The sequence below is a fragment of the Coregonus clupeaformis genome, chromosome 27 (assembly GCF_020615455.1).
Source record: "Coregonus clupeaformis isolate EN_2021a chromosome 27, ASM2061545v1, whole genome shotgun sequence".
In the NCBI taxonomy this organism is placed as follows: domain Eukaryota; kingdom Metazoa; phylum Chordata; class Actinopteri; order Salmoniformes; family Salmonidae; genus Coregonus; species Coregonus clupeaformis.
Window position 1 is genome coordinate 34,387,440 of NC_059218.1, and position 25,015 is coordinate 34,412,454.

Sequence of the window (25,015 nt, forward strand, 5' to 3'; positions counted from 1 at the left end):
GGTCAGCAGCCGCACTACCCTCTTCACTAAATCACCCTATTTAAGGGGTCAGCTGCAGCACTACCCTCTTCACTAAATCACCCTATTTAAGGGGTCAGCCGCAGCACTACCCTCTTCACTAAATCACCCTATTTAAGGGGTCAGCCGCAGCACTACCCTCTTCACTAAATCACCCTAATTAAGGGGTCGGCAGCAGCACTACCCTCTTCACTAAATCACCCTATTTAAGGGGTCAGCAGCAGCACTACCCGGTACATTGGACTAATCCTGCCGTGCGGAAGGATAACATATTGGAGTGATCCAATATAGTGCTACATAACATGAGAGCCGCCCAGCCTGAGGGCAGACCGCAGGGCCTCACTTACACCCTATCCGACTAACTAATGCCGTAGAGAAAGAGATAGATTAAGTGAAATTAGCTCGGTTAATTGGAAATTGTAGATTGTTAATATCGTGTGGTAGCCAGTCTCAGCAAGATAATATTTTGAAAATAGAAAAGCTTAATGGGAAGAAGATTAAAAGCCATGTCCCTGGTGCTTACGCTAGATTGAGAGGAGTCATCACTGCTGTCCCAATATCTATGTCCACAGATGACATTAAAGAAAATGTGAAGGGAGGCAGAGTGATTGAGGCCAAAATGTTGATCAGTAGGAAAGAGGGTCAAAGAAGTGAAAGCTTATCAGTGATGCTGAGATTGGAGAAAGTCTTGGTGGGAAAAGTACAGATAGGATTCCTTAGTTTCAATGTTAGAGAATTTGTCCCATATGGACTGCAGTGTTTTAATTGCCAAAGAATGGGACATGTAGCTGCTCATTGTAAAGGAAATAAAATATGTGCCAAGTGTGGAGGGGCACATGATTACGGTGAATGTGGAAGCAATGTGAAGGTTAAGTGCTTAAATTGTGGGGAGAACACAGTGCAGCATTTGGTGGATGCCAGATATAGAGAGAAGCTAGAGAGGCTCAGAGATATAGGATCAGTCATGATGTATCGTATGCAGAGGCCGTAAAACAGATTGGTGGAACTACAGTGCGGACTGATGGAGCTTAGATGGATGTACCTGTAGTAAGTGGACCTACTGTCAGGGCTGGTGCTTCTGATGGTCCTGGCATGGTTTCGAGGCCTGTTCAGAAATCTTGTGCTCATGAATGTGCGGTGTCAAAGGACACTTTGATAATGAATAAAGTTGACTTCATAGGTTTTATTGATAAGGTTATCAATACGACTCGGGGTGTGAAAAGCAGAAATGTCAGGTTGAAGGTTATTGTGGAGACGGCAAAAGAGATATTGGGGGTAACAGATGTTACTGTTGAAATGGTTGTTGACATGGTGAACAATCCTAAGGGTGGAGTGTTTCAGCATGATATAGATCAAGTTTAATGGGGTTGGGGAGGGGTTTTGGGGGGAGGGTGTGGTAGAAGTTAGGGATTTATTTGGTTTTGAATTTTATTTTCATGGTAGTACAGAATTGGACAGATCATGATTGATCGTACATTCCAGCACAGTAGGTGGTGGAATGCACTTAAACGATTGTTTGTGGACCGCCATGATATCATAGAAGAAGAAGAAGAAGCAGCAGCCTAAGGGCAGGATCGACCCCCTCCTTCTTAGCTGACAACGTCACGAAAACGATGTGCACATTTCAATAGGGCAGAAGCCCATGAGTTGTTGTGGCTCTGGATAGCCAGAAACAATGACAAAAAACTGCCATGTAGGGTGTCGTAAGTGGCTCATTTCAGCTAGTTTAATCTTGTTGTTGAAACCATGTCTTGTTTTGAGGTGTTTTGAGTGATTTCATGTCAATGCTAAATTCACTAGCTAGCTAACCAAGATGTGTTTGAGAGATAAGTGCTTATTGTGCAAATATATTTATGTTTTCAATAAACATTGGAGACTAAATATAGTTTACATGTCAACAATCTAAGCAAACCCAGTCTGTTTTGCCCCATAGTTGTGCACGTGTTGGTTTTGTTGTTTAACAATCAACCCGTCTATAGCCCAGGGGAGATTGCCTGCATAATATAATGACGAGATGGTCTTGTCTCCCAACCCTGCCCAAACAATGGGAGTCATTATCCCTAAGGTGGGAAGGCAGGAGGTCTGCTTATCGCTGTATCCCTGCGTAGACAGATTTTGACGGGAGTTGACCCTCTCGCTTCGCCTCAGTATGAAAATGTATGCACTCACTATCTGTAAGTCGCTCTGGATAAGAGCGTCTGCTAAATTACTAAAATGTAAACGTCTTTCTGATGTTATCTTGAAAATTTCCCCATGAGACGCCATCTTAGTCACTAAAATCGATTTCATAGTCTTCAAATGCGCCATTGAGTCTTTACATATGAATGAATGGTGACATCATTGATGGCTTTTGGCCATTCATATACAGTCAATCCTGTAGCTGCTGGCTTCCAATGAATGGAGTGTGACTTGACAAATCGAGTCAAGCGAGGGGATCAATTCCACTTGGGTACAATAAAGGACCTCTAAATTACAATCAGTCATTATGACCAAACCAACACAAACAGTATGAAATTGCAATTTATTTCCATTAATGTCATTTTGTCTGTTCAGCGCTAACTGTTTGTAGGTTATACATTTAATAGAGCCTATTACTGTAAACTTTTTCCCGACGTGGCTTTGTACATATATTTGACATACAGCAGGGATGGACAACTGGTGGCATGCGGACCAATTTATACTTAACAAAAATATAAACGCAACATGCAACAATTTCAAAGATTTTACTGAGATACTGTTCATATAAGGAAATCAGTCAACTGAAATAAATAAATTAGGCACTAATCTATGGATTTCACATGACTGGGAATACAGATATGTATCTGTTGGTCAGAGATACCTTTAAAAAAAAGTAGGGGAGTGGATCAGAAAACCAGTCAGTATCTGGTGTGACCACCATTTGCCTCATGCAGCGCAACACAGCTCCTTCGCATAGAGTTGATCAGGCTGTTGATTGTGGCCTGTGGAATGTTGTCCCAGTCCTTTTCAATGGCTGAACACGCTGTCGTACACGTCGATCCAGAGCATCCCAAACATGCTCAACGGGTGACATGTCTTGTGACTATGCAGGCCATGGAAGAACTGGGACATTTTCAACTTCCAGGAATTGTATACAGATCCTTGCGACATGGGGGAGTGCATTATCGTGCTGAAACATGAGGTGATGGTGGCGGATGAATGACACGACTATGGGTCTCAGGGTCTCGTCATGGTATCTCTGTGCATTCAAATTGCCATTGATAAAATGTAATTGTGTTCGTTGTCCGTAGCTTATGCCTGCCCATACCATAACCCCACCGCCACCATGGGGCACTGTTCACAATGTTGACCTCAGAAAACCGCTCGCCCACACCAAGCCATACACACTGTCTGCCACATGCCTGGTACAGTTGAAACCGGGATTCATCCGTGAAGAGCACACTTCTCCAGTGTGCCAGTGGCCATTGAAGGTGAGCATTTGCCCACTGAAGTCAGTTACAATGCCAAACTGCAGTCAGGTCAAGACCCTGGTAAGGATGATGAGCACGCAGATAAGCTTCCCTGAGACAGTTTCTGACAGTTTGTGCAGCAATTCTTGGGTTGTGCAAACCCACAGTTTCATCAGCTGTCCAGGTGGCTGGTCTCAGACTATCCCGTAGGTGAAGAAGCTGGATGTGGAGGTCCTGGGCTGGCGTGGTTACACGTGGTCTGTGGTTGTGAGGCCGGTTGAACATACTGCCAAATTCTCAAAAACGATGTTGGATGCGGCTTATGGTAGAGAAATTAACATTAAATTCTCTGGCAACAGCTCTGGTGGACATTCCTGCAGTCAACATGCCAATTGTAAGTTCCCTCAAAACTTGAGACATCTGTGGCATTGTGTTGTGTGACAAAACTGCACATTTTAGAGTGGCCTTTTATTGTCCCCAGCACAAGGTGCACCTGTGTAATGATCATGCTGTCAGGTGGATGGATTATCTTGACAAAGGAGAAATGCTCACTAACAGGGATGTAAACAAATTTGTGCACAACATTTGAGAGAAATATGCTTTTTGTGTGTCTGGAACATTTCTGTGATATTTTATGTCAGCTCATGAAACATGGGACCAACACTTTACATGTTGCGTTTATATTTTTGTTCAGTGTATGTATGTGGTAGCCATGCTGGTTAAGTGTGCACACACATATATATATATATATACAGTGGGGGAAAAAAGTATGTGCTGTTTCTGGCCTTAATGCACACACTGGGCATAATTCACAAGTAATAATATTGTCACCCAAAACACTATTCTTAATTTAATCTTGTCTTTACATATGCTAAATAATATACAGTGGTGAAAAAAAGTATTTAGTCAGCCACCAATTGTGCAAGTTCTCCCACTTAAAAAGATGAGAGAGGCCTGTAATTTTCATCATAGGTACACGTCAACTATGACAGACAAATTTAGAATTTTTTTCTCCAGAAAATCACATTGTAGGATTTTTAATGAATTTATTTGCAAATTATGGTGGAAAATAAGTATTTGGTCACCTACAAACAAGCAAGATTTCTGGCTCTCACAGATCTGTAACTTCTTCTTTAAGAGGCTCCTCTGTCCTCCACTCGTTACCTGTATTAATGGCACCTGTTTGAACTTGTTATCAGTATAAAAGACACCTGTCCACAACCTCAAACAGTCACACTCCAAACTCCACTATGGCCAAGACCAAAGAGCTGTCAAAGGACACCAGAAACAACATTTTAGACCTGCACCAGGCTGGGAAGACTGAATCTGCAATAGGTAAGCAGCTTGGTTTGAAGAAATCAACTGTGGGAACAATTATTAGGAAATGGAAGACATACAAGACCACTGATAATCTCCCTCGATCTGGGCTGCAAGATCTCACCCCGTGGGGTCAAAATGATCACAAGAACGGTGAGCAAAAATCCCAGAACCACACGGGGGGACCTAGTGAATGACCTGCAGAGAGCTGGGACCAAAGTAACAAAGCCTACCATCAGTAACACACTACGCCGCCAGGGACTCAAATCCTGCAGTGCCAGACGTGTCCCCCTGCTTAAGCCAGTACATGTCCAGGCCCGTCTGAAGTTTGCTAGAGTGCATTTGGATGATCCAGAAGAGGATTGGGAGAATGTCATATGGTCAGATGAAACCAAAATAGAACTTTTTGGTAAAAACTCAACTCGTCGTGTTTGGAGGACAAAGAATGCTGAGTTGCATCCAATGAACACCATACCTACTGTGAAGCATGGGGGTGGAAACATCATGCTTTGGGGCTGTTTTTCTGCAAAGGGACCATGACGACTGATCCGTGTAAAGGAAAGAATGAATGGGGCCATGTATTGTGAGATTTTGAGTGAAAACCTCCTTCCATCAGCAAGGGCATTGAAGATGAAACGTGGCTGGGTCTTTCAGCATGACAATGATCCCAAACACACCGCCCGGGCAACGAAGGAGTGGCTTCGTAAGAAGCATTTCAAGGTCCTGGAGTGGCCTAGCCAGTCTCCAGATCTCAACCCCATAGAAAATCTTTGGAGGGAGTTGAAAGTCCGTGTTGCCCAGCGACAGCCCCTAAACATCACTGCTCTAGAGGAGATCTGCATGGAGGAATGGGCCAAAATACCAGCAACAGTGTGTGAAAACCTTGTGAAGACTTACAGAAAACGTTTGACCTGTGTCATTGCCAACAAAGGGTATATAACAAAGTATTGAGAAACTTTTGTTATTGACCAAATACTTATTTTCCACCATAATTTGCAAATAAATTCATTAAAAATCCTACAATGTGATTTTCTGGATTTTTTTCTCTCATTTTGTCTGTCATAGTTGACGTGTACCTATGATGAAAATTACAGGCCTCTCTCATCTTTTTAAGTGGGAGAACTTGCATAATTGGTGGCTGACTAAATACTTTTTTTCCCCACTGTATATATATATATATATATATACACACACTACCAGTCAAAAGTTTGGACAAACCTACTCATTCAAGGGTTTTTCTTTATTTTTGCTATTTTTTACATTATAGAATAATAGTGAAGACATCAAAACTATGAAATAACACATGGAATCATGTAGTAACCAAAAAAGTGGTAAACAAATCAAAATATATTTTATATTTGAGATTCTTCAAATAGCCACCCTTTGCCTCGAAGATAGCTTTGCACACTTTTTTTTTAGGAACTCAGTCGGGGTCTCAAAGTACTGACTACACAAGGTGCAATTTCGAAATTTGGTTGTGCATCAGCAGTCACTCAATTAGCCCATGTCAAAAAAAAATTAGAATGGTAAGTTAGTCTAGCGGCCAGCTATTTAAACTTGGGGGGGATATGCAGACTCATGAGTCACTGTGGCACCTCATGATGAGTTCAGTTTTTTTTGTGGCCCCAATGCCCATCGAAGTTGCCCATCCCTGATGTACAGTATCAGAAATCGGGATCTATGGAGTCTGCTGCCCCTTAGTGGTAGATCTGGTGTACCTTTTTCATGAACATGTGCCCTGACCATTGGTCTTTTACAGACAATGGACCTGAAACTACATTGGGCCCTAGGTATAGCCTACATGGCCCTGATATATTATAGTTCTAAACACCAAAGGTTTTTTCTGGTCAGGTCACATGACTCAGGGCCCTAGGTTAGGGAGCTCCTGTGGTAACATTTTAGTCATTTAGCAGACATTAATTCAAATGTATTTGGCACATGCACAACAGGTGTAGACTAACAGTAATATGCTTACGTTACTAAGGAGTATAACATCCTGTCACGTCCCAAATCCAACAAAAGGTTTCACTTTAATCTCAGGCTGGGGCAAATATAACATTGGTACATTGGTACTTTTGTTCTGATCCCAGTACAGTACAGACTTGTACAATACCAATATATATTTTCTCAACTCAACATTATCACCAAATCAACACACAAATGTATCCATGAATGTGAAATACATTGTGAAATCAGCATCAATAATTAATATACTTGATACATGTCTTCAGTGTTTTTGTAAAAAAAATACTGATATATCCGAATCTACTGCCCTTCAGTTGTAGATCTGATGTATTGCATTGAGGTAGTGCTCAGCAGTTTGGGCTGCTCAATGATACAATATTTCACACTCGTTACGTCCTGTGCCACACAGCCCGTTCTGTTAACATCCAGCACACAATCAAAAGTGCTTCAGCAAAAGGATTCGCAGGAACCTTATTCGGAGGGAAATATTACCTGCACAATACTACTCTTGTTCTGCCCGGTTTCTTTTGTATTGCAAAATAACAGTCATATTAATACTAATGCACACGTGGCCGTTGTGAGGGGTAACATAACCCGGTCTCCAGTTCACTGATTTTATCAATGTTGAGGACCCCAGTGTGCTATGACAACAGTTAATGGAGACAAATGAACGCAGACATTGTAAAGTTAGTTTAATTTGGACAAAACGTGTTTGTTTTTATTTATTGTGATGCAGCAATCAACAAAACACTAACTAGGTTGAACCTAAAACTAGGTTTTACTAAGCACAAAGATTTTGTAAAATATACAGATGAAAAAAGAATATATGCTTCATCCTTGGATCATCAGATCATAGTTTCTAAAGAGGAACGATAGTGTTCAGGTCACCTTAAGTTTTCCACCTGCTTCAGTTTCCTCTGACTCCTGGTCTCTCTAGAGGTGGGGGTTTGAGGTGTGGAGTCAGAGAGGGTGACTGAGTCTGACTGCTCCCTCTTAGATGGGCTTTTCCCTGATTTATTGTGCAGTGTTCCTTTGGTGGTAGAGTGTGTGGCCAGGTGGACAGTGAGAAAGCCATTGAGGCGGAAGCTCATGCCACACTGAGGGCAGGCAAAGGGCTTCTCACCTGTGTGAATAGTCTTGTGCGTATACAGTGCTGAGGGTGACTTGAAGGTAGCATCACAGGCTGTGCACTGATAGGGTCTGTTTCCTGTGTGTATGTTCATGTGAATGTCCAGGTGGGCTCTTTGCCTAAAACTCTTGCCACACTCCTGACAGACATGGTCAGGAGTTTTGTGACAACTGTAAATGTGTGCGTTGCGAAGGCTGAGAGTGCGATAGGTCTTGCCGCACTCCTCACAAGAGAAAGGCCTTTCCTTAGAATGTGTCTTCATATGAACATCCAAGCTATGTTTTGTTTTAAAACACTTTCCACACTCAGGGCATTTTAAACCACTAATGTGTTTTTGTCTGTGAAACCCCCACATTCCTTGGCCTTTAAATGTTGCTTTACATACACAACATGTCCAGGGTTTAGTTTTGTCTGTCTTTCCCTGTCCTTTTACAGCCTCTGTTGGCAGTTCCCCCAGATCTTTGTCCTGTTTATGTGAAGCAATGGATTTACCACATAGTTGGCAGGTATTTATCATTTCTGTTGCAGTAGATGGTTGATGTTTGATGTAGGTGTTTGATGTTTGATGCAGATGTTTTATACCTGTACCTCGCATTGGTAATGAGGGTTCTGTCGCATTTGACTGAGAACCCAGGTCTGACTGGGAAATGTCTGTATGATGAGACGGAGCAGACGTATAAAACCCAGATGTACCATCTTGCTGCTGTGGCTTATGGTGTGATATCTGGTTTTTATTTGCCTGTGTAGAGTTAGAGGCCAGCGATTGGTCACCAGGCTCGCTCTCCAACCTTTGCTTTTTGCTGGGCCAGTGTGAAATGGGCTGAGGAAAGCCTTTTGGGTCAGAGGTCATAGTGTGTTCCTGCCCTCCTGTGATTGTGGGTACTAACACTTTGACCATATAGATGGGTTGCCTACTCTCAGTCCTCAATGACAGCATTTCCTTGAAGGTTGGAGGCTGATGGTTGTTTTCTATAATTGATGGAAGCAGAGATGCTATATGATCATATTTTGGCTTCAAATCCTTTCTTACCTCATTCAGGTGAAAATTAGCCCATATGGGATCTTCATTTTTGATGTCCACCATTTCCCGTTTCACATAGTGAGTTTCTGTAGAGTTTTTCACACTTTGTTCTTCAGCAGGTTTCACTGCATATAGGACTCCATTTCCATCTTGATCACATCTGTTAGTCAGAGTCAGCTGAACAGCGTTTTCCTGTGAGGTGGATGAACCAAGAGCAGAGCTAAATGGACTCTCAGTACCTCCAATCTCAATATCTACAGGTTCCTCTTTCAGATGTGCAGCATATGTTTTCCTTTCAAACCTAGTCACCCTTTTTTCCTGTTCTGCAAAAGAACATGCCCAAATAGGATCCTCGACTTTCATTTCAGAATCAACCTCATTTTCTGTTTTGACAGCTACAGTAGCATTTAAGGACTCTTTATTGACTGGGATGGTTTTGTGTAAAACTGGAGTCATGCCGGATTCATTCTGAGAATAATATGCCCAAATAGGATCTTCAACTTTCATCTCAGGACATTCAGACATAATCTCACTTTTACACTGAGATAAATCCAATTCACTCTTTTTAATAGACTCTGACTGCTGCTTCTCTTTGGATCTAATGTGAAGGGAGATCAATTCACTGCATTTGGTCTCTGTAGGTACTTTCTTAACATCACATGGCTCACATGTTACTCCTCCATTGGACATATCCATTTGTGAGGCTAGAGTAAACACAGGAACATCCCCCATCATAGCTGCTGGTGTCTTGTTACCGGCTGGGAATGTCTTTGGATCTCCAACTCCTGTCTTTGAACCTCCAGGGCTGCAAACAGGGTCCAGTCTCCAGTACTCCAGGATCTCCTCAACATCCAGAGCCACACCCAGATGCTCGTCTAGTCTTAAACCGACTGAATGTCCCAGCGTTTGAGGCACAGGTTCAGCTCTCACTGACAGGCTCGGAGGAAAGAGAGGATGTCCAAGGTGGTCCATCTGTAGTTCCTGATGTTATTCTGTAGTTCCAGACATATTATTCTGGTCCTCAACATTCACAGCAGTGTCCTCACCTGCAAAATGAGATGCAGGGGGTTATTGAGTTAAAATATACACTAGGAACATTCATTATATTAGCCCTGTATTTCACTGACTACGGTTATGGTGAGCATTTTATAATAATGCTGCATATTCAATTGTATGCAAATATATGTGAGCATTTCACATGTGTATGAGAACGGCCTACATTTCATGTTAACATAAAAAGTAAAAAAAAAACATCAACTTTTCATTCTGAGCAAGAGTGGTGCCTATCTTTTTCAATGAAACACATAATAAACAAACAAAACAAAAAAATATATATATATATATCTATCTATATCTATATATATATATATATATATATATATATATATACACATATATACACACACACACACACACACACAACAGTAGGCTTCCAGGATCCTTGCCCCTTTTGAATCCGAGTGTGGAATTTCCTTCCTCACACATCGCTACCAAACAGTCCGTTTACAAGTCAGAATGTTGAATAAACTGAATTTGAACTTACTCTACCTGTTGTCTGCTGATTTCGTCCTTAAAATCGGATGGAAATATAAGACAAAATATCCACAGGAAAGTATTATTAACCCAACTTAAACTCGGGTCTGTGTGGCTATCACGATTTGAATGCTCATCACCTAAGGCATGAGCACAAGACAGAAGTACACTGAACAAAAATATAAACGCAACATGTAAAGTGTTGGTTCCATGTTTCATGATCTGAAATAAAAGATCCCAGAAATGTAGCATGTGCACAAAAAGCATATTTCTCAAATGTTGTGCACAAATTAGTTTACATCCCTGTTTAGTGAGCATTTCTCATTTGCCAAGATAATACATCCACCTGACAGGTGTGGTATATCTAGAAGCTGATTAAACAGCATGATCATTACACAGGTGCACCTTGTGCTGGGGACAATAAAAGGCTACTAACATGTGCAATTTTGTCACAACACAATGCCACAGATGTCTCAAGTTGAGGGAGTGTGCAATTGGCAAGCTGACTGCAGGAATGTTCACCAGAGCTGTTTCCAGATAATTTAATGTACATTTCTCTACCATAAGCCAACTCCAACGTCATTTTAGAGAATTTGGCAGTACGTCCAACCGGACTCACAACCACAGACCAAGTGTAACCACGCCAGCCCAGGATCTCCACATCTGGCTTCTTCACCTGCGGGATTGTCTGAGACCAGCCACCTGGACAGCTGATCAAACTGTGGGTTTGCGCAACCGAAGAATTTCTGCAAACTGTCAGAAACCTTCTCAGGGAAGTTCATCTGCATGCTCGTCGTCGTAACCGACTTCAGTGGGCAAATGCTCACCTTCGATGGCTACCGGCACGCTGGAGAAGTGTGCTCTTCACGGATGAATCACGGTTTAAACTGTACCGGGCAGATGGCAGACAGCGATTATGGCGTTGTGAGGGCAATCGGTTTGTTGACGTCAACATTGTGAACAGAGTGCCCCATGGTGGCTGCGGAGTTATTGTGTGGGCAGGCATAAGCTACAGACAATGAACACAATTTCATTTTATCGATGGCAATTTTAATGCAGAGGGACACCGGGACGAGATCCTGAGGCACATTGTCGTGCCATTCATCTGCCGTCATCACCTCATGTTTCAGCATGATAATACACGGCCCCATGTCGCAAGCATCTGTACACAATTCTTGGAAGCTGAAAATGTCTGAGTTCTTCCATGGCCTGCATACTCACCAGACATGTCACCCATTGGGCATGTTTGGGATGCTCTGGATCGACGTGTATGACAGCGTGTTCCAGTTCTCGCCAATATCCAGCAACTTCGCACAGCCATTGAAGAGGAGTGGGACAACATTACACAGGCCACAATCAACAGCCTGATCAACTCTATGCAAAGGAGATGTTTCGCGCTGCATGAGGCAAATGGTGGTCACACCAGATACTGACTGGTTTTCTGATCCATGGCCCTACTTTTTTTTTTTTTTTCCAGACTGTGTACCCAGAAAGCTGGTATCACAGTGGCTGTGCCACCCGAAGAACCCAATTCAGATTTTTTTCTCCAGATTGTTCAAATCAGTTTTACATGTGACCATATAGATTTGCCCATTCACACTAATGTAGTCTCTGAAGTAGCACAGGTGCAATGCTCATTTCCTGTCACTGTTCCTTTAAAATTTGAAGCGGTTGTCATGGTAATGGCAGGTCATGTGCAAAAACAACATGTTTCAGAAATTAAAAAAACTGATTTGTGCATCCAGACTGAGGTCACATGTAGCATTGTTGAATTACTTCATGGAGCAAAACAATTTAATAACAGAGCATTTTCTAAATTCAAACAAACCCTCTGCAACTAGACATGGACGTTTAGAAGACATTGGTCGTCTTTCAAGTCGGGAATTTGGGAAGTTAAGGTCGACAAGTTAAGGTTGGTTGAAAATTGGTTGCTAACTTCCTTTAGCGCCTATTGACATAGTATCTTATGGGAGGGGGAGGTTTGTTAAGAGCCCCCGACTCGTGCTCTAAACGTTAACACGCATCGCTTGCGGTATGGTTTTGGAAACATAAGGAACGTGTCTCTCACATCAGCGAGAAATCATTTTTAAAAAACGTAAGGTTACTGCACACCTTTATAGGGTTAGGGTTCCCACATGGCCAAATTACAGCCCTTGTTTACTGAAAACAGACAAAGACAGAGTTGACTATCTGTGCTAATGAGCTATCTGTGTCTCCGAACACCTGTGTGTAAACAGAAGATGGAAGCCACAAACATGTTGTTACTGAAAAATACTGTAGGCTGCAACAGTGTTAACCAGTTAAAACAGTGTCAGTGTACAGCGCAGGAGGTTGGTGGCACCTTAATTGGGGAGGACGTGCTTGTGGTAATGGCTGCAGCGGAATCAGTGAAATGGTATCAAACACATGGTTTCTATGTGTTTGATGCGGATGCCGTTCCATTCCAGCCATTATGAGCCGTCCTCCCCTCAGCAGAGGTACTGCTGAGAGTAAGTGTACATTTTGCATTTGTGAAATTATTTTGATGTGATATGAAAGAAGAGGGCTTTATGTTTCTAGAACCATAGCGCAATTGTGAATCGATTCACGTTTAGATGGAGTATTTGGCTGTTTAGGCTGCCAGAGCCAATTCGCCTCTAAACATTACATCACATTTACATTTTAGTCATTTAGCAGACGCTCTTATCCAGAGCGACTTACAGTTAGTGAGTGCATACATTAATTTTTATTTTTTCATACTAGCCCCCCGTGGGTGCCACGTTGAAAGTCACTGAGCTCTTCAGTAAGGCCATTCTACTGCCAATGTTTGTCTATGGAGATTGCATGGCTGTGTGCTCAATTTTATACACCTGTCACCAACAGGTTTAGCTGAAATAGCCCAATCCACTAATTTGATGGGGTGTCCACATACTTTTTTATTTATAGTGTATAAAACAGTGGGAAATTAATAAAATAAGTAATGTTAACGTATTGGTCCCATATTACTAGCATGCAATGACTACATCAAGCCAGTGACCACAAACTTGTTGGATGCACCTGCAGTTTGCCCTGGTTGTGTTTCGGATAAGGTTGTGGCCAATAGAAATGAATGTAAATAATGAATTGTGTCATTTTGGAGTCACTTTTATTGTAAATAAGAATATAATATGTTTCCGAACACTTCTACATTAATGTGAATGCTACCATGATTACGGACAATCACAAATGAATCATCAACAATGATGAGTGAGAAAGTTACAGAGGAACAAAGATCATACCCCCAAAACATGCTAACCTCTCACCATTACCAATAACATGGGAGTTAGGATTTTTTGGGTGGGTATAATATTGATGCCTCTAACTTTCTCACTCCTCATCATTCACGATTCATTCATGATTATCCGCAATCATGGCAGCATCCACACTAGTGTGTTCAGAAACATATTCTATTCTTACTCACAATCAAAATGACAATTCATTATTTACCATTAATTTCAGAAACAACCTAAACAAACTGTAAATGCATCCAACAAGCCTGCAGAGTCACAAGCTTGATGTAATCATTGAGTGCCAGGAATATGGGACCAATGTACCAAACTTCTGACTACTTCAATACACTAAGTGCATTTGGCCAAATTCGTATGACACCTTCAAATGGGGGACTAGACACAAAGTGCTTTCATTTCTAAACGGTAAAACAGATATGTATGAAAATACCCTCAAATAAAAGGTGATATTATGTACTGTCGCCTCATAAAACATTTGATCTCAAATCCAAAATTCTGGAATATAGAGCCAAATTAAACTTTTAGCTTCCCTGTCCAAATAAAGACGTAGGGGCGCTGTTGAACTGGATTCTCTGGGAGGGAAGAGACGCCCATGTTGGCGGTCATCTTGGTGACCATGTGGCGGCCATTTTTAGATGCTCAACACTGGCTGACGCATGTAAACAAAAACGTAGGAGACCCAACAGCCTGTGTCATCATCAGCTAGAACCCAGCTAACCCTCTCTAACCTGTCCTCAATAACAGTACAGGACCTCCAAAATAAAAAAATCTCAGTTTTCCTTCCTTTCCCCTATTTCCACACAATACAGAGCAGCTATGTGACAACACATCCTTAGGAGGCTCCATAAAGTGCTCTGGTTGGAAGAGATATTACAGACACATTTCATGTTTTGACAAAAAGGGTATTCTTTGGCATACATACACCACCGTCCGTCGTCTTTCCTATTAAATTATGCCACACACAAAACTTCAACAAAAATAGAACTCTGAACATTGCAATGAATCCCAATCACCATACTAAATAACACTGCAATATAATCATCGATGTAAGGTCCTTGGACTATAATGACTAACGTTAGGCCCTTTTAGTCCATTATTGGTCTGGAGCATCACATTAGTGCGTTACAATCTGCAAACTAGCAAAATATCTGGGCCTGGTTTCCCAAAAGAATCTTACCAGAAAAATCTACCCAAAACCACTCATTCCTTTAATTTACAGTGTTATACAATAATATCTGAGAACAATATTTTTTGTTAACAAATGTTTCATTTTGGCGTTACAATAAGGTTGATAACATGGAAATCTGTTGCAGCTCAAATCGACTACACAATCCACAATGCTCTATGGGCTGCTAGCTAGCAAGCAAACGTTGTTACAAGCAATAATACCAAAGACAATATCAGCACGTAGCTAGTTTGTGCAGTTTGTTTACGCGATTTTACAGCTATCAATTTAGGAGTCTACAATCTCACCATGTTCAACCTACAGATCGATGTGCCTTACAGAGTGGAGTCTAACGTTCACAACGGCAGATATGCTTTTGAGGTCATGCGAAACGTTGCCCATGCTACGTTAATGAGCCGCGCGGTGCATTCTGGGACAAGGAGCGCTCTCAAAAACCCAACAGTAGCACGAATTCAGTCAACTTGACAAATATTTTCCGAGATGTGAGAGTTACTTGCTATCTGTAGTATCGTATAAAATGTTGGGATCGTGCCATTACGTACTTTCGAGGAAAATAGGCACGTTTCTCGACCTACACTGATTTTGAGACGGGATTGCGTGACGCATCATGACAACGTGAACGTGATTGGTTGACAGTCTGCTGGGTGGGGAGCTCTACTTGAATTCCTATCTCATTTCTATAATATCTCTGGCAACTGCACAATGCAATGCACCCTGGACTAGAGGCAGACAGATGTACTAGACGCTTTTTTATTAGGCAACCATGATCCATGGACATGCGCCATATGGAATTACATACATCCGTCCAGGTAATTTGTTTTGAGGCTCAGAATGCGCGCAAAAAATATACCTACGCGTATGAAGAAAATTCAACTTACGGATCAATTGTTAGCACGCAATTTGCCACTTCTCTTCGATGAATCAGGCACTATAACAGCACCTGACATGAAATGTAAAGTTTCGATGGTATACCTACGCGTATGAAGAAAATTCAACTTACGGATCAATTGTTAGCACGCAATTTGCCACTTCTCTTCGATGAATCAGGCACTATAACAGCACCTGACATGAAATGTAAAGTTTCGATGGAACTGAGCTCCCAATATCCTAAACCTACGGCAGCCCCTCTACGCACATGTTCCGAGAGTCACTAGTTCACTAGCCTGAAATCGACTCCTCCCTCTTCTTCTTCTTCTTCTTCTTCTTCTTCTTCTTCTTCCTCTTCCTCTTCCTCTTCCTCTTCTTCTTCATCAGTGGGGTTTATCGGCGGTTGGCATCCAACGTTATGGTGCATTACCGCCACCTACCGTACTCCCCCCTCTTCCTCCATTCTTCTTCTTCTTTAAAGTTTTATGGCAGACTAGACCGTATTACCGCCACCTACTGTACGGGGAATTGAAACAAAACAAAAATAATATCTTCCATTGTGGGAAGAGAGGGCCGAGAAAATACAAAAATAAATTAAACAACCATCCCACTCCTTTAGTCACATTCAAATCACATCCCTCAGGAGCCTGTGAGGACGGGGCATTCATCTATCTGTCCTCTGTAGCTCAATTGGTAGAGCACGGCGCTTGTAACGCCAGGGTAGTGGGTTTGATCCCCGGGACAACCCATACGTAAAAATGTATGCACACACTTTGGATAAAAGCGTCTACTAAATGGCATATTATATTATTATCGACAGGATTCCTTGTAATGCCTCTGCAGAAAAGCCCTTAAATCCCCCCCGCACTCACAATGATTCCGATTTCCTCTCCGTTTGCGCTGTGCAGTTGATGACCAAAGTAATACACGTTACAAAGTACACCTTCTTAACATGCAACATATCAGGATCCCTCTGTTGACAAGGAACATAATCTTGTGTCTCTACTCCTACTACCATTACTTCTTAAACTTCACGCCTTTCTTCCACTCTGGTCAACGCCTCCGGATAGGAGACATTCTGGACAGTCCTTATTCTTGCCACCTCCGTCTCCTTCACTCTAACAGGACACTTCAGAAATTCAGGCATTTAGGCTCAGCTGGCATATAGTACTCCTCCCGTCTACAGACACATTACCAAATCATTTACATTCATCACACTGCATGGGTTTGGGCACGAAGGCTCTGGCTTCCATTCGATGGAGTGACACTGGCCTTGTTCGAGAGGATCAAAACCGTAATGTATCATGGGTAAATTGTGACTGACTGACTGATATACAAATAATAATGAGTAGTTAGTTATGATGCAAGGTTCTTTGTAGATCAGTCATTCGGCAGTCGGCTGCAATTTCGAACAAGCCCTCTGACGCCAAATCAATGGCCACTCGGAGATCAAACGAGGGGGATCGATAAATGCTGCCAACCCATCTGACAATAATGGCTTTGGTATGATGACTACAGTGTTGTTAAACCAATAATAGTCAATACTCTTTGGTATGACCAAAAACACCAGCCTTGTAGGCTTTAAATAAGCCTGGTTGGCTATAGGCACTTATTAACTGTATTTTTAGTAGGTGGCCTGCTCTTGGATTCAATAAAGTAGATTACAAAGGAATTAAAGTAGGCCTAGTGACCAAACCAACACAAAGAGTATAATGTTTATATTTATTTCCATGAATGTCATCTTGTATGTTCAGTGCCAACTCTGTAGGCTATACTTTTAATAGAGCCTATGACTGCAAAAACAATTCTGAAGTGTTTTTGTACCAATATTTTAGGTAGTCTAGGCCTACCGGTATCAGAAATCTGGATCTATGGAGTGTGCTGCCCGTTAGTGGTAGATCTGGTTGACATATTAACCCTCAGCCCTGGGCCCCAAGTCTTTCATGTGTCAAATGACAGGGAGTAAAAGGACCTAAGCAGACTGGTACCCAGGCTAGCCTATATGGCCCTGATATACACTGAGTGGACAAAACATTAGGAACACCTTCCTAATATTGAGTTGCACCCCTTTTGCCCTCAGAACAGCCTCAATTCGTTGGGGCATGGACTCTACAAGGTGTCAAAAACAATCCACAGGGATGCTGGCCCATGTTGACTCCAATGCTTTCCACAGTTGTCAAGTTGGCTGAATGTCCTTTGGGTGGTGGACCATTCTCGATAAACATGGGAAACGGTTGAGCGTGAAAAACCCAGCAGTGTTGCAGTTCTTGACACAATCAAACCGGTGCGCCTGGCACCTACAACCAGTGGATCATAGCTTTCACCTGGATTCACCTGGTCAGTCTATGTCATGGAAAAAGCAGGTGTTCCTAATGTTTTGTACACTCAGTGTATATTATACTGTAGATGCTTAGCGGAATCCTTGGGACGTCCCTACCCTAACCCTAACTTTAACAATAACCCTTACTTACCTAACCCTTACCTTTACATTTCTACTTCGTTGGGGTGATGTCAGAGTTGGACCTCCCAAGGATCCCTCTTAGACTTTTCCTAAATATTTCCACTTAAGACTATTCCTAAAGGAGTATAACATCCTGTGCCACATTCCCCTTAGACTCGGCCGGCCAAATGCATTTCATTATAGCCTGGGGAAGAGGTTACATCCTCCTCCTCATTTCATATCCAGCAAAATGTTTCACATGAATCTCATCCGTGGGGAAATAGAACATTGGTGCTACTTTTGTTCTGATCCCAGTACTATAGGATTGGGCGACCAACATTTTCAGACAGGTAAAGATCCATGAGTCCATGACATCGTCTCACCAACCCATTCAAGTATGATTTCATAGACTGCTAGTTCAACAGCTTGTTTGTAAAGGAAAACAACTGCTGTAAGATTGCCTTTACAGAACATAAGAGGAGAATTCACCTCCTTTTCTGAAACAGTTTAAATTGTTTCTCCTCTCGACTATGTACATTATTTCAATGGTGAGCAAGAAAATACGTTATGCTTGTGTGATACTTGTTACCGTTCCCTGTTTATATAAGGAATAACTAATGGTTAATACCATTATTTTATGTTACCTGCATCTCATTAATTTTGACTGTATTTGTTTTAGCATCTGATCTGGACTGTGCAAGCAGTTGAAGTCAGCAAAAGGAGATGAGTCATTGTTTGAACTGAGATGTGTATATACAGATGAAGTCGGAAGTTTACATACACTTAGGTTGGAGTCATTAAAACTTGTTTTTCAACCACTCCACAAATATCTTGTTAACAAACTATAGTTTTGGCATCTACTTTGTGCATGACACAAGTAATTTTTCCAACAATTGTTTACAGACAGATTATTTCACTTATAATTCACTGTATCACAATTCCAGTGGGTCAGAAGTTTACATACACTAAGTTGACTGTGCCTTTAAACAGATTGGAAAATTCCAGAAAATTATGTAATGGCTTTAGAAGGCTCTGATAGGCTAATTGACATCATTTGAGTCAATTGGAGGTGTACCTGTGGATGTATTTCAAGGCCTACCTTCAAACTCAGTGCCTCTTTGCTTGACATCATGGGAAAATCAAAATAAATCAGCCAAGACCTCAGAAAAATAATTATAGACCTCCACAAGTCTGGTTCATCATTGGGAGCAATTTCCAAACGCCTGAAGGTACCACGTTCATCTGTACAAACAATAGTACGCAAGTATAAACACCATGGGACCACGCTGCCGTCATACCGCTCAGGAAGGAGACGCATTCTGTCTCCTAGAGATGAACGTACTTTGTTGCGAAAAGTGCAAATAAATCCCAGAACAACAGCAAAGGACCTTGTGAAGATGCTGGAGGAAACAGGTACAAAAGTATCCATATCCACAGTAAAACGAGTCCTATATCGACATAACCTGAAAGGCCGCTCAGCAAGGAAGAAGCCACTGCTCCAAAATCGCCATGAAAAAGCCAGACTACGGTTTGCAACTGCACATGGGGACAAAGATTGTACTTTTTGGAGAAATGTCCTCTGGTCTGATAAACAACAATAGAACTGTTTGGCCATAATGACCATCGTTATGTTTGGAGGGAAAAGGGGGTTACTTGCAAGCCGAAGAACACCATCCCAACCGTGAAACACGGGGGTGGCAGCATCATTTTTTATTTATTTTTATTTCACCTTTATTTAACCAGGTAAGCCAGTTGAGAACAAGTTCTCATTTACAACTGCGACCTGGCCAAGATAAAGCAAAGCAGTGCGATAAAAACAACACAGAGTTACATATGGGGTAAAAAACATAAAGTCAAAAATACAACAGAAAATATATATACAGTGTGTGCAAATGTAGCAAGTTATGGAGGTAAGGCAATAAATAGGCTATAGTGCAAAATAATTACAATAGTATTAACACTGGAATGCTAGATGTGCAAGAGATTATGTGCAAATAGAGATACTGTATCATGCTGTGGGGGTGCTTTGCTGCAGGAGGGACTGGTGCACTTCACAAAATAGATGGCATCATGAGGAAGGAAAATTATGTGGATATATTGAAGCAACATCTCAAGACATCAGTCAGGAAGTTAAAGCTTGGTCGCAAATGGGTCTTCCAAATGGACAATGACCCCAAGCATACTTCCAAAGTTGTGGCAAAATGGCTTAAGGACAACAAAGTCAAGGTATTGAAGTGGCCATCACAAAGCCCTGACTTCAATCCTATAGAAAATGTGTGGGCAGAACTGAAAAAGCGTGTGCGAGCAAGGAGGCCTACAAACCTGACTCAGTTACACCAGCTCTGTCAGGAGGAATGGGCCAAAATTCACCCAATTTATTGTGGGAAGCTTGTGGAAGGCTACCCAAAACGTTTGACCCAAGTTAAGCAATTTAAAGGCAATGCTACCAAATACTAATTGAGTGTATGTAAACTTCTGACCCACTGGGATTGTGATGAAAGAAATAAAAGCTGAAATAAATCATTCTCTCTACTATTATTCTGACATGTCACATTCTTAAAATAAAGTGGTGATCCTAACTGACCTAATACAGAGAATTTTACTAGGATTAAATGTCAGGAATTGTGAAAAACTGAGTTTAAATGTATTTGGCTAAGGTGTATGTAAACCTCCGACTTCAACTGTATGTAGAGAAGAGGAAGCTGTTTCATATCACCTGACTGACTGAGTGCCTCCTGCCTTTTGGAGAGCACAGGCCTATTCAGCAGCCTGTTCAGTGCACGCACACACACACACACACACACCTACGCACGTACATACACACACACACTACATACTCAGTCTCTTATGGTAAAATATGCCTCCTTCTGGACAGCCACCCTTGAGTTAGCCTCTTCCATAGCCTTCCCTCAATCCTTTCATAGTGTTTCCTCCGTGGCCTGGGTGATCCTGGCATCTGCTTTTCTCAGAGCCCTGTGCCTCCAGAGCAGAACAGCCAGTGAGAGGAGCAGCAGGAGCCCCAGGGCCCCTCCGATCAGCCCTGCTTTGAGGGCCAGACTGCTGTCTCCAGGGGGCTCGTACATCGTACAGGACCGCCTCTGACGCTCGCTGAATCCTGCGTCATTCACCGCCACCACACACACCTCCACCCCCTGCCCCACCTCCCTCACAACACCACTCCTCTGGTCTTCCCCAAACACCAGGGGCTCCAGGGCGCCCACCACCACCTCATAATGGGTCACAACAGACGATGGTGCACACCACTGAATAACCATCTCTGACCCTTCCATAGACAGTCTCTTTAGGTCGGGAGGCTCTGGGGCCACTTGGGGCCCACTCACCCCTGGACACAGGCAGCCGCTGGAGGCTGCCAGCTGGGCACAGGGGGTCTGTAGCTCCCGGCAGGGGTCATAGTCACAGGACTGAAGATTGGTGCCCCGTGAGGGAGAAGGCGGGGGTGGATTGGTGTCCCAATTCGGGTCGTAGTCATCATCTGAGTAGAGCTCCAACATTTTGTACATGCGTCCGCTTGGCCTCAGAGGAAGGGTGTCTGTGTAGTTGGTCTCTGACACGTCAGAGGGTGCAGCGAAGGAGGAGGAGCCATTGAGGAGGGCCAGTATGAGGATTATGAGGGGAGGTGGAGGATCCCAGTGGGTGGACATGGCATCTGAATATGATAGAAAATAACATTCCATTACAGAGGGTTTGACAAATGATCTGCTTATGAAACAGGCTAAATTTGGTTGGAGACATACCAAGCACTAAGTCTGTCAGACCTTTACAAAATATTCCAAATGTGTTGTTATTCTTAACAGTTTGTGAAGAAGGCTTGATTTCACCTTCATGGGATATTGTACAGCTTAATCGTCAAGTTCATTTCATTCAAACCTTTTTAGAAATCAGACCAGTGCAGTTGACTGTACTGTGTGGAAGTGGTAGCAGGCACCACCCTCATTTGGGATTTAAAAGAACAACAACAAAGTCATCTGAAACCCAAAGATTACATTTATTTATAAACCGACATAGACACACAAGAAAAACGGATCCCGCAATTAATTCCCGGCATACATGAATGGGTAAAAGGCAGAAATCTTAACATCAAATTCAGTGTTATTCCTGATCCTTATCGATCGTTTCTCATGATTGATATGGCCATGCAAAAGTTATACAGCTGCCCTATCATGTTGAACATTTTGGGAATATTGTGAAGCACTGGTGCGTAAATCTAACTAGCAGACTCTATTGCACAATTGGTCAGAGCCAGGCTTTACACACACAGCACCTCCCTGTCAGCTGCTTCCAGTTACAGCAGAGCTGCCAGTGCAATCTCCACATGATTTTATACAAAAACAGCATATCTACCTGACAGATGCCCTAAATAAACAAGTATGGATGAATAAACATACTAATACTAACAGCAAACAGTACACACCAAAAAAACGTAGGTAAGGTTTAGAAGAACTACACTAACAGTGAGAGAGAGACGACCCGCCTCAACACAACTGTATGCCAGTAGTTAATGAGTTAGATGTGTGTCAATAGACTTCAAGAAGTTGTAGACACATGTTCTCTTTAGCAATTCATATAGAATAAGGAATAGACAATAATTTTAGATTGATGAAAATGTTTAAAAAATATGTGTTCACCTGATAGTCGATAGGCCTTTATCGCTTTTGAAATCTTCTCTCGCTTTCTGTTCTTTTACTCTCTCCCCCTCTTTTTATACATTTTTCCAAACTCCCCAACAATCCCCTCCTTCTTTTCTCCCTCCCCCATACCCCTTCTCTGCTTTCTCTGCCCCCCTCTCCACCTCTCTCTCTCTGTTCCATGGTGGTTTGACAATGTGTGTGTGTGTGTGTGTGTGTGTGTGTGTGTGTGTGTGTGTGTGTGTGTGTGTGTGTGTGCCTCTCGCGTGCTACCCCTGTATATGAGGTAACTGCCAGTGCAGTCAGCTGCAAACCACATGAACTCCTATTGCATTCCATTGATGTGCATTTTTTTTCAGAGCAAACCCTGTTCATTAATGAGACTCTTTCTGCCTGTTACCCTAACAGTGAATGGATGGGGGTGATTCTGTCTGCTGCCCAGCCTTATTCACACACATCTCTCACCCTCAGACACGCGCCAGTACTTCCCAATCCTTCTGCTCAATGGCTCACCCCACCTTCTCCCCCTTTACTGGCTGTATGACTGTCCCAAACACTGTCTGGTTAAGAATGTTCTACATGGATATGCTGTCATCAAACATGGAGGAGGCAAGTGTTCAGTGGTTGAATGATGTCAGAGTAAGAATTAGACTGGACTGGGCACCCCCACATGCTGCTCTGAATCAAAGCTCAACAGAAAATAATAGTTACTTATTTACACTGAAGAGAGGCTGAGCTTTACTGTCAAGAGAAAGCAACACATTGAAACAGTTGCAACAGCTGGACAAGAGAAGGATAAGATAGAATAGCAAATCAGGTGTATTGATTTCTTCACATATTTGGAATGACTCTTAAAAAAATAACAAAAACAAAAAGTTAACTAATGCCCCTATAGGGCTGAGATTGCACAGGCGCTAAAATGTTTTGTAAGAATTAGTCAGGGCAGATGGAATGTGAAAATACGTAGCTGGTGAAAATGGAATTCTCTTGCTGTGTGACTAAGAAGCATTAGGGGCTTTACAATGGTTACAGATGATCCCAGTTCTCTCTTGCCCACTTCCTCCGTTCTTGGGTGCCTGCAATGTCTAGAGACACTGTTGTAGTCAGTAACTTGCTAGCCCTGTGCAATAAAATCAGTTAAATTACAAAAATGTGAATTCCAAAGGTCAACCTCAATAAGCCTTATTAGTGTGCCATTACACTCTGAGCTCAACACACCAGTGTTCAACATAAGTGCACTTTCTGCAGGGTTGTGAGGTGGGGCTTTTTGCAGAGGCTTACTTTGGCATGTTAGCAGTGATGTCAAGACTGTGAGTGCCAGCTTCCACCTCTCCCCAGTTTTATAACCCCATGCTCTTTGCCCTCATCCCTTTTCTCTGTCCACTCTCATCCTTCCTTCCTCTTTCTGTCCATCTGCTCCACAACCGCTTCCTCTCTGTACTCCTTCCTTCCTTTCTCCATCTCCCTCTTCTTTCTCCACATCTGTTTACAGTTACATGGTGTGGTAATAGGGGCAGGGACCAGCTGTCGGGAAAACCAGCCCGTATGTCATATCCTGCATTTCTGAGCGGTTGCTAGGATCATAGCAGCGCACTAACCTAGACACTTTGCGTCAAAATCCTTGAAATGATTATTATCACTAGTCTCCGTGTTTGTTCAGTAGGGGTATTTTCTTTAGAAAGAAAGGTTACTAGGTAATACTGAAGATTGAAGTGAGTAGCCTGACATCTGGCTGGATGTGGAATTGCTCAACAGGGTGGAATACACAAGCTGTCATAGAAACTTCCTCCTGTCCAAGAACATAGGCCAGACACTGCTTCATCACGTACACAGTATTGCCATACAGTGCATTCGGAAAGTATTCAGACCCCTTGATTTTTTCCACATTTTGTTACATTACAGCCTTATTCTAAAATGGATAAATTGTTTTTTTTACCTCATCAATCTACACACAGTACCCCATAATGACAAAGCAAAAACTGGTTTTTAGAAATATCACATTTACATAATTATTCAGACCATTTATTTAGTACTTTGTTGAAGCACCTTTACAGCGATTACAGCCTTGAGTCTTCTTGGGTATGACGCTACAAGCTTGGCACACCTGTATTTGTGGAGTTTCTCCCATTCTTCTCTGCAGATCCTCTCAAGCTCTGTCAGGTTGGATGGGGAGTGATGCTGCACAGCTATTTTCAGGTC

The 25,015-nt window shown here is 42.4% G+C and overlaps 2 protein-coding genes across 4 annotated transcripts; both read right to left on the bottom strand.

Moving 5' to 3' along the window:
• Positions 1–7,405: 7,405 nt before the first annotated feature.
• On the bottom strand, positions 7,406–16,049 carry LOC121541875 (zinc finger protein 417). 3 transcript variants are annotated; one of them, XM_041851226.2, is made up of 2 exons: positions 15,864–16,049; positions 7,406–9,924 (listed from the first exon to the last, which is right to left on the bottom strand). In XM_041851226.2, the coding sequence occupies exon 2, from the start codon at positions 9,848–9,850 to the stop codon at positions 7,613–7,615; it is 2,238 nt and encodes a 745-aa protein (XP_041707160.2). In that variant the 5' UTR covers positions 9,851–9,924; positions 15,864–16,049; the 3' UTR covers positions 7,406–7,612. The 3 variants fall into 3 exon arrangements, with proteins under 3 accessions (XP_041707160.2, XP_041707161.2, XP_041707162.2); XM_041851227.2 differs by lacking the exon at positions 15,864–16,049 and adding an exon at positions 15,742–15,821; XM_041851228.2 differs by lacking the exon at positions 15,864–16,049 and adding an exon at positions 15,151–15,513.
• Positions 16,050–20,790: 4,741 nt separating this feature from the next.
• On the bottom strand, positions 20,791–22,848 carry LOC121541217 (leucine-rich repeat neuronal protein 4-like). The gene is made up of 2 exons (XM_041850189.2): positions 22,817–22,848; positions 20,791–21,837 (listed from the first exon to the last, which is right to left on the bottom strand). Exon 2 carries the CDS (start codon positions 21,830–21,832, stop codon positions 21,089–21,091), a length of 744 nt encoding a protein of 247 aa, XP_041706123.2. The 5' UTR covers positions 21,833–21,837; positions 22,817–22,848; the 3' UTR covers positions 20,791–21,088.
• Between the last annotated feature and the right edge of the window lie 2,167 nt (positions 22,849–25,015).